Source organism: Lacerta agilis, chromosome 2 (assembly GCF_009819535.1).
Source record: "Lacerta agilis isolate rLacAgi1 chromosome 2, rLacAgi1.pri, whole genome shotgun sequence".
Taxonomy (NCBI): domain Eukaryota; kingdom Metazoa; phylum Chordata; class Lepidosauria; order Squamata; family Lacertidae; genus Lacerta; species Lacerta agilis.
Window position 1 is genome coordinate 115,990,879 of NC_046313.1, and position 12,084 is coordinate 116,002,962.

Below are 12,084 nucleotides of genomic sequence, written 5' to 3' on the forward strand. Positions count from 1 at the left end.
TAATTGGAGGTACGAGAAGGTGTGTGTGTAAAGGTGGATGTATGTAAATATTTAAATTTGAAGAAGTTGATATATGTGATGTATAGGTTTATTTTGTGTGTTTTTGTGTGTTTTTAAATAATAAAGAGAGAATTTTTTTTAAAAAAGGTTTGCTTAGCCTGAGCTCACAGCATTTGTTTCAGAGATGATGACATTCCATTGCCTTGTCACACACTTTTTGCATTTTGCCTCTTGTTTCTTTAATGCTTCCTTTTGCATATTTGTTCATTTGTATCTCACATGGCACTAGCTTTCATTAACTATTCCATTCTTCTGCATTAATTTTGACAATTTTCCTCAAATCTCCTTCTCCATAAAACACACCATTTACACCTGTGGGATCTTATAGATTTAACTAAGTTAAGGGCTTATCTACACTTCTCTTGTCCCATTGCTTTTCCTGGGGAAAACCACAGATTGTGTTTTTTTCCAATTTAGAGTGATAGAGTGGGTTTTCTGTGGGAAAGGAGTAGGGTGAGGCAGAAATGCTTGGACCCATGCCTAAAAAAGACAGGGCAAATGGAAAGCCACTTGGACCCATGCTTTCTGGCCATGGGATGAGAGGAAGTCAGGACGATCCCAGAATCTCCTGAGTCTTCTTTGTTAAGAGGGGTTGAGGGCCTTAGAAGCAGGAATGACATTTTCACGTGTCTCCAAAGAAACTGCAAAGAATATTCAGGATTTTTCCTTCCCTCCTGACCTTCATACCTGTGGGGTTTTGTAGATGCTTGACATGGTGGAAATATCTTTGGATTTGTCAGAGTCAGCCCCCTCAATAACAGCCAATACTTTATTCTGTGGTCCGCAGTAATAGTTTGGGATATTTGCCTGCCCAGGGCAGAGCAGGTCCACCATGGCACCACAAGTCATTCCAGAGTGATAAAAGTTGTCATAGGTGTCATAACCCAGGGTGAGGTTGGGGGGAAGGTGGTGGTTCTGATTGACTTCCCGAACAGCAAACAGGAAGGACAGGGTATACCAGTATGGCAGGAATCCCATCCTGGAAAAAAACATTGTATGTCACCTTGACATCCTTTCCACACAGAGACCAGATTGTGTCATCCTTACCTGTGATGAAGGGCAAAAGTCATGAAATGGGTCATCAACATTAGTGCACCTGAGATCCATAAACCCCTTCCTGTCCCAATCTTAGAAGAATGGGCTATTCTAATTCAAAGGTATCACTAGAGTGGGTGAAAGCACACAGTTTCCAGTCGATGACTTTCTGACATTCAGAATGAATCTGACCATTTCCCTCCAAAATAGAAGACACGATTGACCAAGCAAAAGTACCGGAAATGAAGAGAAGTGCCTCGCAGGAAACATTTGGTGTCCATGACGTCAGATTCAGTTTGCACAGACACTTTTCGAACAGTGGCCACATAAGGACTTACCCATAAACTCTGGTAAAGGGAGGCTCATTGAAGACACTTGGTTTGAACAAAGGAGATGCTGCAGATATGACCCCACTAATTTGGTAGTCTCCTGGCTTGTACCAATTCAAAGGTGCATAGGGATCCCTTATCAAAGTCAGTGGGCATTTTGAGCTCAGCATCTCTGGTGTTGCTTCAGGTAATAGCGATAGCAACAGCAGAAGGTGAGTTATGGTGTGCCTGACTTTAACCTTCACCTCCTTCTTGAGTGCTATCAGCAGCACAGCCAGCAAATTACCAGCAGCCAAAATCTGCTTGGAAGACCCACGCTGCAGTGACTTAATCACGGGGAACATGCCTGGCGTACGTGGCTGGAGAGCCAAAGAGGTTTCAATTCAGCCCCACTTGGGCAGCATAGTCCCACCCCACCCTCAGTGGCGCAGTGGAGAAGTGTTTATGTACCTGTCTCTTCTTGCTGAGTTTAATGAAGTCACATCATGTTGTTGTTCAATGTTGAACTCAAATATGATTTTATTCCTCTTGAGCTTTGGCAAGACGGTGACAAACAAATCACCATTATTTTTAATAAGTATGTTTTTCTTTGCACCATGTTGAACTCGCTTTCATGGCGCCAGGTGTAGATCTGAAGAAATGCATGTTTCATAGAATCATAGAACCATAGAATTGTAGAATGGGAAGGGACCCTGATGGTTATTTACTCCAACCCCCTGCAATGCAGGAATTTCAACTAAAGCATCCATTACAGATGGTCGTCCAACCTCCACTTAAAAACTTCCAAGGAAGTTGTTGTTCAGTCCTTCAGTCATGTCCGACTCTTCGTGACCCCATGGACCAGAGCACGCCAGGCACGCCTATCCTTCACTGCCTCTCGCAGTTTGGCCAAACTCATGTTAGTAGCTTCGAGAACACTGTCCAACCATCTCATCCTCTGTCGTCCCCTTCTCCTTGTGCCCTCCATCTTTCCCAACATCAGGGTCTTTTCTAGGGAGTCTTCTCTTCTCATGAGGTGGCCAAAGTACTGGAGCCTCAACTTCAGGATCTGTCCTTCTAGTGAGCACTCAGGGCTGATTTCTTTGAGAATGGATAGGTTTGATCTTCTTGCAGTCCATGGGACTCTCAAGAGTCTCCTCCAGCACCATAATTCAAAAGCATCAATTCTTCGGCGATCAGCCTTCTTGATGGTCCAGCTCTCACTTCCGTCCAAGGAAGTAGAGTCCACCATCTCCTGAGGGAGTCATTTACATTGTCGAACAGCTGTCAGAAAGTTCTTCCTAAAGTTTAGTCTGAATCTCTTTTCTTGTCACTTGAATCCATTGTTTCAGGTCCTACCCTCCAGAGCAGAAGAAAACAAGCTTGCTTCATCTTCCATGTGACAACCCTCAAGATATTTGAAGAACTTCCCACTGCATTGTGACATGGGTCAGAGAGGGGCACGGGAGGTTGGCATGACCTTTCCTAGAACTTCTGAAAGACTGGGCCATGGTCCAGCAGTGGGCCTAGGTGCCACAGCCCACCCAGTGCCTCCTAATTCACCCTTCCTGCCACACATAGTTCTTTGGTTAGACCAAGGCCATTACTGACAGTTAAAAGCAACATAAAGGTATCCAGGAGACAGAGAGGCTGAAGGAGGGCAGGGGCTTAAAGCAGGAAGGGAGATCTCTCTGCTCTGAGGGGAAGAAGAAGAAGAGTTTGGATTTGATATCCCGCTTTTCACTACCCGAAGGAGTCTCAAAGTGGCTAACATTCTCCTTTCCCTTCTCCCCCACAACAAACACTCTGTGAGGTGAGTGGGGCTGAGAGACTTCAAAGAAGTGTGACTAGCCCAAGGTCACCCAGCAGCTGCATGTGGAGGAGTGGAGACGCGAACCCGGTTCACCAGATAACGAGTCTACCGCTCTTAACCACTATACCACACTGGCTCTCAGGAAAGGGCAGGAGGATCAGTCACCCTTATGTTGGAAATGTAAAAGTTTTTTGGGAACGTACTTCCACATGTGGTGGGAATGTGATATAGTCAAGGAATACTGGGGGAAGCTCTAATGATGGAATATATGTATCACATCTGAAGAAGTGTGCATGCACACGAAAGCTCATACCAAAAACAAACTTAGTTAGTCTCTAAGGTGCTGCTGGAAAGAATTTTTTATTTTATTTTGTTTTGACTATGGCAGACCAACACGGCTACCCACCTGTAACTGGAACTATGGAAGGCACCACATTGAGCCGCATGAAATGGAAGTCCATCGTATCTGAAGAAGTGTGCATGCACACGAAAGCTCATACCAAGAACAAACTTAGTTGGTCTCTAAGGTGCTACTGGAAAGAATTTTTTATTTTATTTTGTTTTGACTATGGCAGACCAACACGGCTACCCACCTGTAACTGGAATATATGCAGCTAGCAGTAATGACGGGAAGAATGAGAGGTCACTTAAATCAAAAGGCACAAAAGGAATGGGAAGTTTTTACAGATTATTTAAACCAGTACAATAACATCAAAATCTCTTGGTAATAGGAAGGTGACTTTTGTGTATGTGTTGAATATTAATATATCATTAGAAAGAAACATAAGACTAAATTGGATGTAACAAGACCTGTGTGGGGAAAAGAAGGGTTAAGATAAAGGAACAAAGAGTACAAACGGAAGTCAAATTTATTTATTTGTATATTAATGTTGTAAATTGTAATCTCAATGTAGATTTCTTTTCTTCTTCTTTTCCTTCCCCTCCCTTCCCCCTCCCCCCTCTCTATTCTCTTCTTTTTGCCTTTTGGCTCCTTTTTAGGACTATTCTTTTTTTCTAGTATTGTTAAATTGTGTATGGGCTGTATGTAGAAGTGTGTGTGTTTTTGTGTTGTGAAATCGTCATGTGTTTTATTGAGTCATGTATATGATGTGTAGTGATTTTGCTGTTTAATAAAAAAAATCAAAAATTTAAAAAAATCTGTGTTAGTACATAACAATAGGATCCAGAATGCAGCAGTCTGATTGGTCCGCAGGAGCCACCCAATCCAGCTCCAGGTGGAAGTGAATCAGCGACCTGATTGGCCTGCAAGAGCAGCCAATCAGGCCCCTGCAGGAAGTGAATCCTCAACCTGATTGGCCTACAGGAGTAGCCCGGAATTAACCAATCACATGGGGCCCATTGTGTAAATAATGTATATATAGCAGACGTTTTGGGGAAAGACTCATTCCTTGCTACTATGAGCTGAATAAAGAGCATGAAATTCACACTTGACTCCGAGTATATTTCAATCTGCAACACTCCTGAGCTACCATGTCCCCCGCAGCTCCCTTTGCACCCCTCCCTTCGCGACCTGCTCATTTCCAGTCTTCTTTATTCTTGCCTGCCACCTTCAGCACACCAGGACTTCTGAGGGCTGCCTCCAGGTGGCATCCAAACACCCATGGCAGCAATATTCAGGGCTAACTCTCTTGATATGCACAGCAGAAAATAAAGAGATACCAATGGAATATGTTTCTTTTCATTTTGAAAAACAATGCGTAAGCATTGTTTTTACTATCTAAAAAAATTCTCTTAATGAACAGCATTCATTATTATTGAATAGTGATAAGGATTTCTTATTAGGCAAAATATATAAACAGTATTCAGAATAGAATTCATAAATAAGGTTTAGCAGGAGAAAAATGAACAGAGGTAAGGATGGAATATGATTCAAATGATAATTTTGTGTTCCGATTTCCAAAACAATAGCTTTTAAGGAGTTACATTCCCAACTCATGTGTCCTGGCTTTATTACTACCATACTGGCTATGAATTGCAAAAACCAAAAACATATTATAGGAATTATTAAGTAGTGGGTGGACAAAGCAGACGACACGGTGATTCTCCAAGCAGCTCTCTTTATTCTCAGGCTGGAACAGAACAGAACTGAAGGGCTGAGCCAGCCTGCTTATATAGTACTCAGTAACATGCAACAGTAACAACTCTCTCTAGCTACCCAATCCGTGAACGGCACTCTCAATCCTTCATTTGCATGTGGACCTGAGTGGAAACTGCAGCCATGGTGGGCAGAGTGAAACTGTATGCACAACACCCCTAGTGGCCTAGGGTGAGAACTTCAATACATAATACGAATCAGGTGCCATATTAAGCCTTTGTAGTCAGGTGTTCCTTTGTATTGAGACTAGGCCTGAGTACAATAATGTAGCACTTGGGAAGGAAGATGCAGCCCAGAAGCCCAGCACTGGAGGCCAACATAGAGAAGACCTGCACGGCTACCATGTATTTCCCCTTGGTGCTCAGATAGGTGGGCACAAAGGAGACCCAAACACTGCAGAAGACCAGCATGCTGAAGGTGATCAGCTTGGCTTCATTGAAGGACCCAGGCAGCTTCCTGGCTAGGAAAGCCACCATGAAGCAGATGGCAGCCAGGAAGCCCATGTAGCCAAGGACAGTGTAAAACATGGCAACAGATCCTTCATTGCATTGCAGGATGATCTCTCCAGCCTGGGTGTGCATGTCAGAGTCTGAGAATGGAGGAGAGCTACCCAGCCAGATGACACAGATGAGAATTTGGATACCAGAGCAGCAAATGACAATGGAATTAGCCAGACTCTTTCCCAGCCATCTCCTCACCCTGTTTCCTGGCTTAGTGGCAAGAAAGGCCAGCACAACGGTAATAGTTTTTGCTAACAAAGAAGAGACAGCAACTGAGAAGATGATGCCAAAGGCTGTCTGCCTCAGAAGGCAGGTCACTTTCCTTGGCCGGCCTATAAACAGAAAGGAGGACAAAAAGGACAGGAGGAGGGAGACAAGGAGGATGTAGGAAAGGTCCCTGTTGTTGGCTTTGACTATGGGAGTGTCAAGATATTTAATGAATATTCCTAAAACAAGGCCTGTGATTAAGGACAGAAACAGGGCAGTGGAAGCCAAGAGGGTGCCCAGATATTCATCATAGGACAGGAAGGTGATAATCTTGGGGATGCATTGATCTCTGTCCTTGTTAGGGTGTTGATCTTCTGGACATTTGGTGCAGTGGTCTGCATCTGGAAAAAGAAGAGTGTCTGCTTAAACATATTCCTATACAGTAGCAAAAAAAAGCAGGTAAGTTGGGAATCCAGGCAACCCCTACCATAGCTGTCCCTTTTTTAAGGGAAATTCCCTTATTCCGAATAGCATTCCTCACAAGAAAAGGGAAAAGTTGACAGCTATGACTCTTACAAATGGAAACAGTGATGGGACTTGCTGTTTCTACTAATCAACACAGAGAGTTGGTCCTTTCTGTGCAGTTTTCTATTGCAGATACCCCCTTATTCACCTCCCCTTGAAGAGCTTGGAGTGATCTTGAAGTTCCAAGTTTTTAATTGCAGATACATCTGACCTCACCTCTAACACCAGGTGTTGTCAGATGGGTGTAATTTACAAAAAAAAAAAGTTCCTTGGAGGAGCATGGACTGGAACTCTGGTCTTCCCAGTACAAACCAAACACCCTAGCTACTTTGCCACACTGACTGGTCAAGGGAGCCTACCAGATGCAGCAACACTGCCTACTTCTTACATACTCATGGCTGTTTCAGTGGTTCCTGGATAGCTTTATTGTTGTTGTTGTTGTTCAGTCGTTCAGTCGTGTCCGACTCTTCGTGACCCCATGGACCAGAGCACGCCAGGCACACCTATCCTTCACTGCCTCTCACAGTTTGGCCAAACTCATGCCAGTCGCTTCGAGAACACTGTCCAACCATCTCATCCTCTGTCGTCCCTTTCTCCTTGTGTCCTCCATCTTTCCCAACATCAGGGTCTTTTCTAGGGAGTCTTCTCTTCTCATGAGGTGGCCAAAGTACTGGAGCCTCAGCTTCAGGATCTGTCCTTCTAGTGAGCACTCAGGGCTGATTTCTTTGAGAATGGATAGGTTTGATCTTCTTGCAGTCCATGGGACTCTCAAGAGTCTCCTCCAGCACCATAATTCAAAAGCATCAATTCTTCGGCGATCAGCCTTCTTGATGGTCCAGCTCTCACTTCCGTACATTACTACTGGGAAAACCATAGCTTTAACTATACGGACCTTTGTCGGCAAGGTGATGTCTTTGCTTTTTAAGATGCTGTCTAGGTTTGTCATTGCTTTTCTCCCAAGAAGCAGGCGTCTTCTAATTTCGTGACTGCTGTCACCATCTGCAGTGATCATGGATCCCAAGAAAGTGAAATCTCTCACTGCCTCCATTTCTTCCCCTTCTATTTGCCAGGAGGTGATGGGACCAGTGGCCATGATCTTAGTTTTTTTTTATGTTGAGCTTCAGACCATATTTTGCGCTCTCCTCTTTCACCCTCCTTAAAAATAGCTTTATTAAGACTGTGTAAATGACTATTGAACCTTTATTAAATACAACCATAAGATTATACTGGAATATTCATCACCCAAGGATTATTGTGCATTTTGCTACACATTCCTCCGAAGTCTCCTACCTTCCTGAGTGGAGATCATCCCTTCCGCACATGGAGCACAAGCATGGCAGCAAATCGGTTTCCCTTCCTGAACCTTCTTGGCATATCCAGGGCGACAGCTTTTGGTACACCTGGACTGAAGAAAGGTCTGACCCAAAACAGAGAAAGCATCAATGAAAGACTGTTGCCAACTAACTTCTGGGTCATTGTGCAATCTAATAGACACACTTTGGTGTTGATGCTTTTTTTGACCCTTGTGAGAAAACAGAGAGTCATAGTGCCTGTTTGGGACACAGTTGGGGCAGAAAGAGATTATCAAGAACAGAGAATTACATGGAGACTGTATTGGCCTTGTGTTTAGGAGGCAGGGCTGCCTGCCATTATTTCAAAGGTCTTGTAAACACAGTACAAATCTGCAGTCATGGAAACCGTTAAAAATATGAAAATCCAGAAAAACAAACAAGCTGAAACAGAAAGATATTTGGAGCAGCTTTGTGCTGCTCAATTCTGAAGTATTGTCTGCTTCCTGAACACTGCAAAAGCCATGCCTCAGTTGTAATCCAAAGTCCTTCTCCATTTTAATGTTTCTTATTTTGACTTTCCTCCGTTCATCTCCTCCCCCATATAGTGTTGGCCCATTAATTGTATAGGCAGCAGTTTTATTGTTGTGTTCCCCAACAGTCTCAGAGGTTAACATATCTCTAAAAAAATACCGTGCAATGAATGGTTTTTCCAAACCTGGTTGAACAGCCTGGACCGCTCAAGAGCCTCTTGGTGAATGGTGAATTTTGTGCCTGAGGATCCCTGTCTGCTTATGCTCCCAAATTTCACTACACCAAAGGATTTGTTGGGAAATGGCACCCAGTTCACAACGTCAGATTCAATTCTCAACTGCCCATTCTCATCCAAATAGGCTCCTTCCATGGAAGTATTGTAAAACTGAGAGCTTCCCAGGAAAGGGTGAAGCTAGAACAGGAAAAAATCATACACATTTAGAAAAGAAAAGAAATTATCTAGATAACATAGCCTAATTGCTGAAGATCTTTGTACAGACTGACACACGGTGTTTGTTTGGGCAATGGATCTGTGGCACATTGTTTCTGCTTCAGTCTTTTGACAGATTAAAGCAGGGTGGATTTGATTTAAATCAAACTGATTTAAATCACGATTTAAATCACTAGTCGGGTCGATTTAAATAAAACAAATCCGACTTAAATTTTTTAAAAATCGGATTTTTTTATTTAAATTGGATTTTTTTTATTTAAATCGACCTGATTAGTGATATAAATTGTGATTTAAATCAGTTTGATTTAAATCAAATCCACCCTGGATTAAAGCCATGAGATCCATAAGTTACATTCCACACCCTTGGAAGAATTCTGCAAGCATCTGCTTCTCATTTGTCAAAGTAAGGTTGTTGGAAATGGTGTGTAGATATCAGCTTCCTTGGCTAGTAATTTCAGGAAGCCTTGCTGAGGGATCAGGTGGTAAAGTGGAGGCAGATTTCCTTCTCAGAAGCAAAATTAGGATGTGGGTAACAGTACAGTAAATGGAGGCAAAGCAAAAACAATGTTGAGACAAGCCTGATTTCATCTGAGAATGGAATTCACAGCACCGATTCCTGTTCAGCAAAGATATCTGTGAGGGAAACAGGAATACCTGCCAAGACTGTATCCTTTGATATTTCAGCCTCTTTTTACCCTTCGCCACCATCTGAGTGGATTTGGAGGAAAGCGCAGCCCTTAAGGCCCGTGCCAGAGCATGGACAAGGTTGTAAATACTGTAATTATCCAGAGATAGGGTATGCTCAATCACTTCGTCAGGCAGGGACTCCAGAATTTCATCTTCCCTGCACCTTTTCCTTCCTTTCACAGACAATATGTGCTTTGTATATGAACACTTAAATGATTCCCTCCCAAACTGAAACATAGAAATGTGGAATCTTTCATAATCATCATAGTTTGGCCTTTTAATACGAGTTAAGAAAGAAAAAAACCCATGAATGTGTAGGGGAGAAAGCAGATCATAAGACAAGTTCAAGGTGAGATCCCACAAAGCTGTTGTGATCCAGATTTTCACCAAAATGGGCCTTATATGCTTTTTAACTGCATTTTGCAAAATATATATGGAACTATAGAAGAAGCGTTTCTCTCCATAGTAGACTAATACATTGACTGTGTTCCATGTGGAAATTATTTTTAAAAGCGACGGTATTTCCTGATTCTGTGTTGGGATGCTAAGTGAGAAGGCAGCACAAATTGTGTTCCTGGTTAGCAGAGGCCTCAATGTCCTCATGAACCTCTCTCCATTGTCGTTGTCTGGAGCGACGAGGCCAATCCAAGTCCAGTTGAAATGCAGGAGCAGTTGGACTATCCCCAGATACTGATGTTCTTCTTTGGGGACCATTCGGTAGACAAACGGGAACTGCGTTTTGTCACTAAGAGCATCAGAAACAAAACCATAACTGACCTGGTAAAGAACAGAAGAGATTAGTGTTGTCACCCCCAACAAAATCCCAATTGTAGTACTTTGTACCTGCCTGAATATGTTAACTTTTCTCTGACATGGGAAACAGAGAAAAGAGAGTTTCATGGGGGCTAAGGAGCTTTACTCCAGGGAGCTTAAGAACACCCCATATTTAGTTGTTTGCTTACAAAAACAAAGGTGACAGAGTCTATGGAACAGGTTGTGTTTTCTTTATCTTATGCCCTGATTGCATTTTGTTACTGCTTTTAGAACATGTTTCTTGTAGCAGTTTTATTTAATTGTATAAAATCTCATCTTTATTTATTCATTAAAGTGTCATATTTAAGAATCATAGAATCATAGATTTGGAAGAGACCACAAGGGCCATCCAGTCCAACCCCCTGCCAAGCAGGAAACACCATCAAAGCATAAGAAAGAAGAACATTTTTTTTAAAAAAAGGAAAGACTCACACACAATTACAATGAACATTTTTAGCTCACATTACACGTATAATAGCCTTCAGTTCTTCTATATAAAATAAGACCCTAAAATTAGTTGCTATAACCAGGGGTCAGTAAACATTTTCATCAGGGGGGCTGGTCCACCGTCCCTCAGACTATGTGGTGGGCCAGACTATATTTTGGGGGGGGGGGGAATATGAACGAATTCCTATGCCCCACAAATAACCCAGAGATGCATTTCAAATAAAAGGACGCATTCTACTCATGTAAAAGCATGTTGATTCCTGGACCGTCCACAGGCCGATTTTTTTTTAAATTTAAAAACAATTTTATTGAAATATCCTTAAAAGTATAATCAAATAATCATACACAAGTTGTTACAGAATTACATTTGAAATTAAAGAGTTACAAAAAAGAAAGAAGCAGTTAGATAAGTTATAACACACAACTCACATCCAATTTCAAAGAATTACAAAGAATAGAAGTAAATTAGAAATAAAAGTTAGAGTTACAAATTAAAAGACTTCCTAAAGTTCTGCTTTGTGTTCCTTACAAATACTCCTGTCAATGCTGATTGTTTTTTCCCAATCAAGCTTACATCAAAGTATTTTTATTTATGTCTACGTTTTCCTTATTTCTGTGAGTGAATCACTCCAAACAGATCACCAATCTTGTTTCAACTTCTTCTTTTTTCATATATTCCTCCACATATTTCCATTCTTCTGTCACTTTTTGGTTTGAAATGTTTCTGATAGCTGCTGTCATTCTTGCCAAATTCATAAACTCTACCAGTTTTAAATGCCATCCCTGTAATTTTGGAACATCTTCCCCTTTCCACTGTTGTCCAATTAACATTCTAGCAGCCGCACACGAGTAAATCATAGAATCATAGAATCCTAGAGTTGGAAGAGACCACAAGGGCCATCCAGTCCAACCCCCTGCCAAGCAGGAAACACCATCAAAGCATTCCTGACAGATGGCTGTCAAGCCTCCTTTTAAAGACCTCCAAAGAAGGAGACTCCACCATAGAAGGAAAACATTTCTTCTATCCTCTGGTATTTCTCCCGGCAGCATGCTCAACAGCAACGCCTCCGGTGTCTTCTTAAAAGTAATTTTTAACATCTTTTTCATTTTTTCATATATTATATTCCAATAATCTCTAATTTTAATGCAAGTCCACCAGCAGTGGAAATAATTACCTACTTTTTCCTGGCACTTCCAACATTTATCAGAGTTTAATTTATATATTTTGGCCAATTTTTCAGCAGTTAGGTGCCATCTGTATACTAGTTTTAACATGTTTTCCTTTATCTGGGCGCAGGC

At 42.0% G+C, this 12,084-nt stretch overlaps 1 protein-coding gene across 1 annotated transcript; it reads right to left on the bottom strand.

Moving 5' to 3' along the window:
• Positions 1 to 5,541: 5,541 nt before the first annotated feature.
• Positions 5,542 to 10,286, bottom strand: LOC117042559 (vomeronasal type-2 receptor 26-like). Its single transcript, XM_033142099.1, has 3 exons — positions 9,493 to 10,286; positions 7,855 to 7,981; positions 5,542 to 6,440 (listed from the first exon to the last, which is right to left on the bottom strand). Exons 1-3 carry the CDS (start codon positions 10,237 to 10,239, stop codon positions 5,542 to 5,544), a joined length of 1,773 nt encoding a protein of 590 aa, XP_032997990.1. The 5' UTR covers positions 10,240 to 10,286.
• Between the last annotated feature and the right edge of the window lie 1,798 nt (positions 10,287 to 12,084).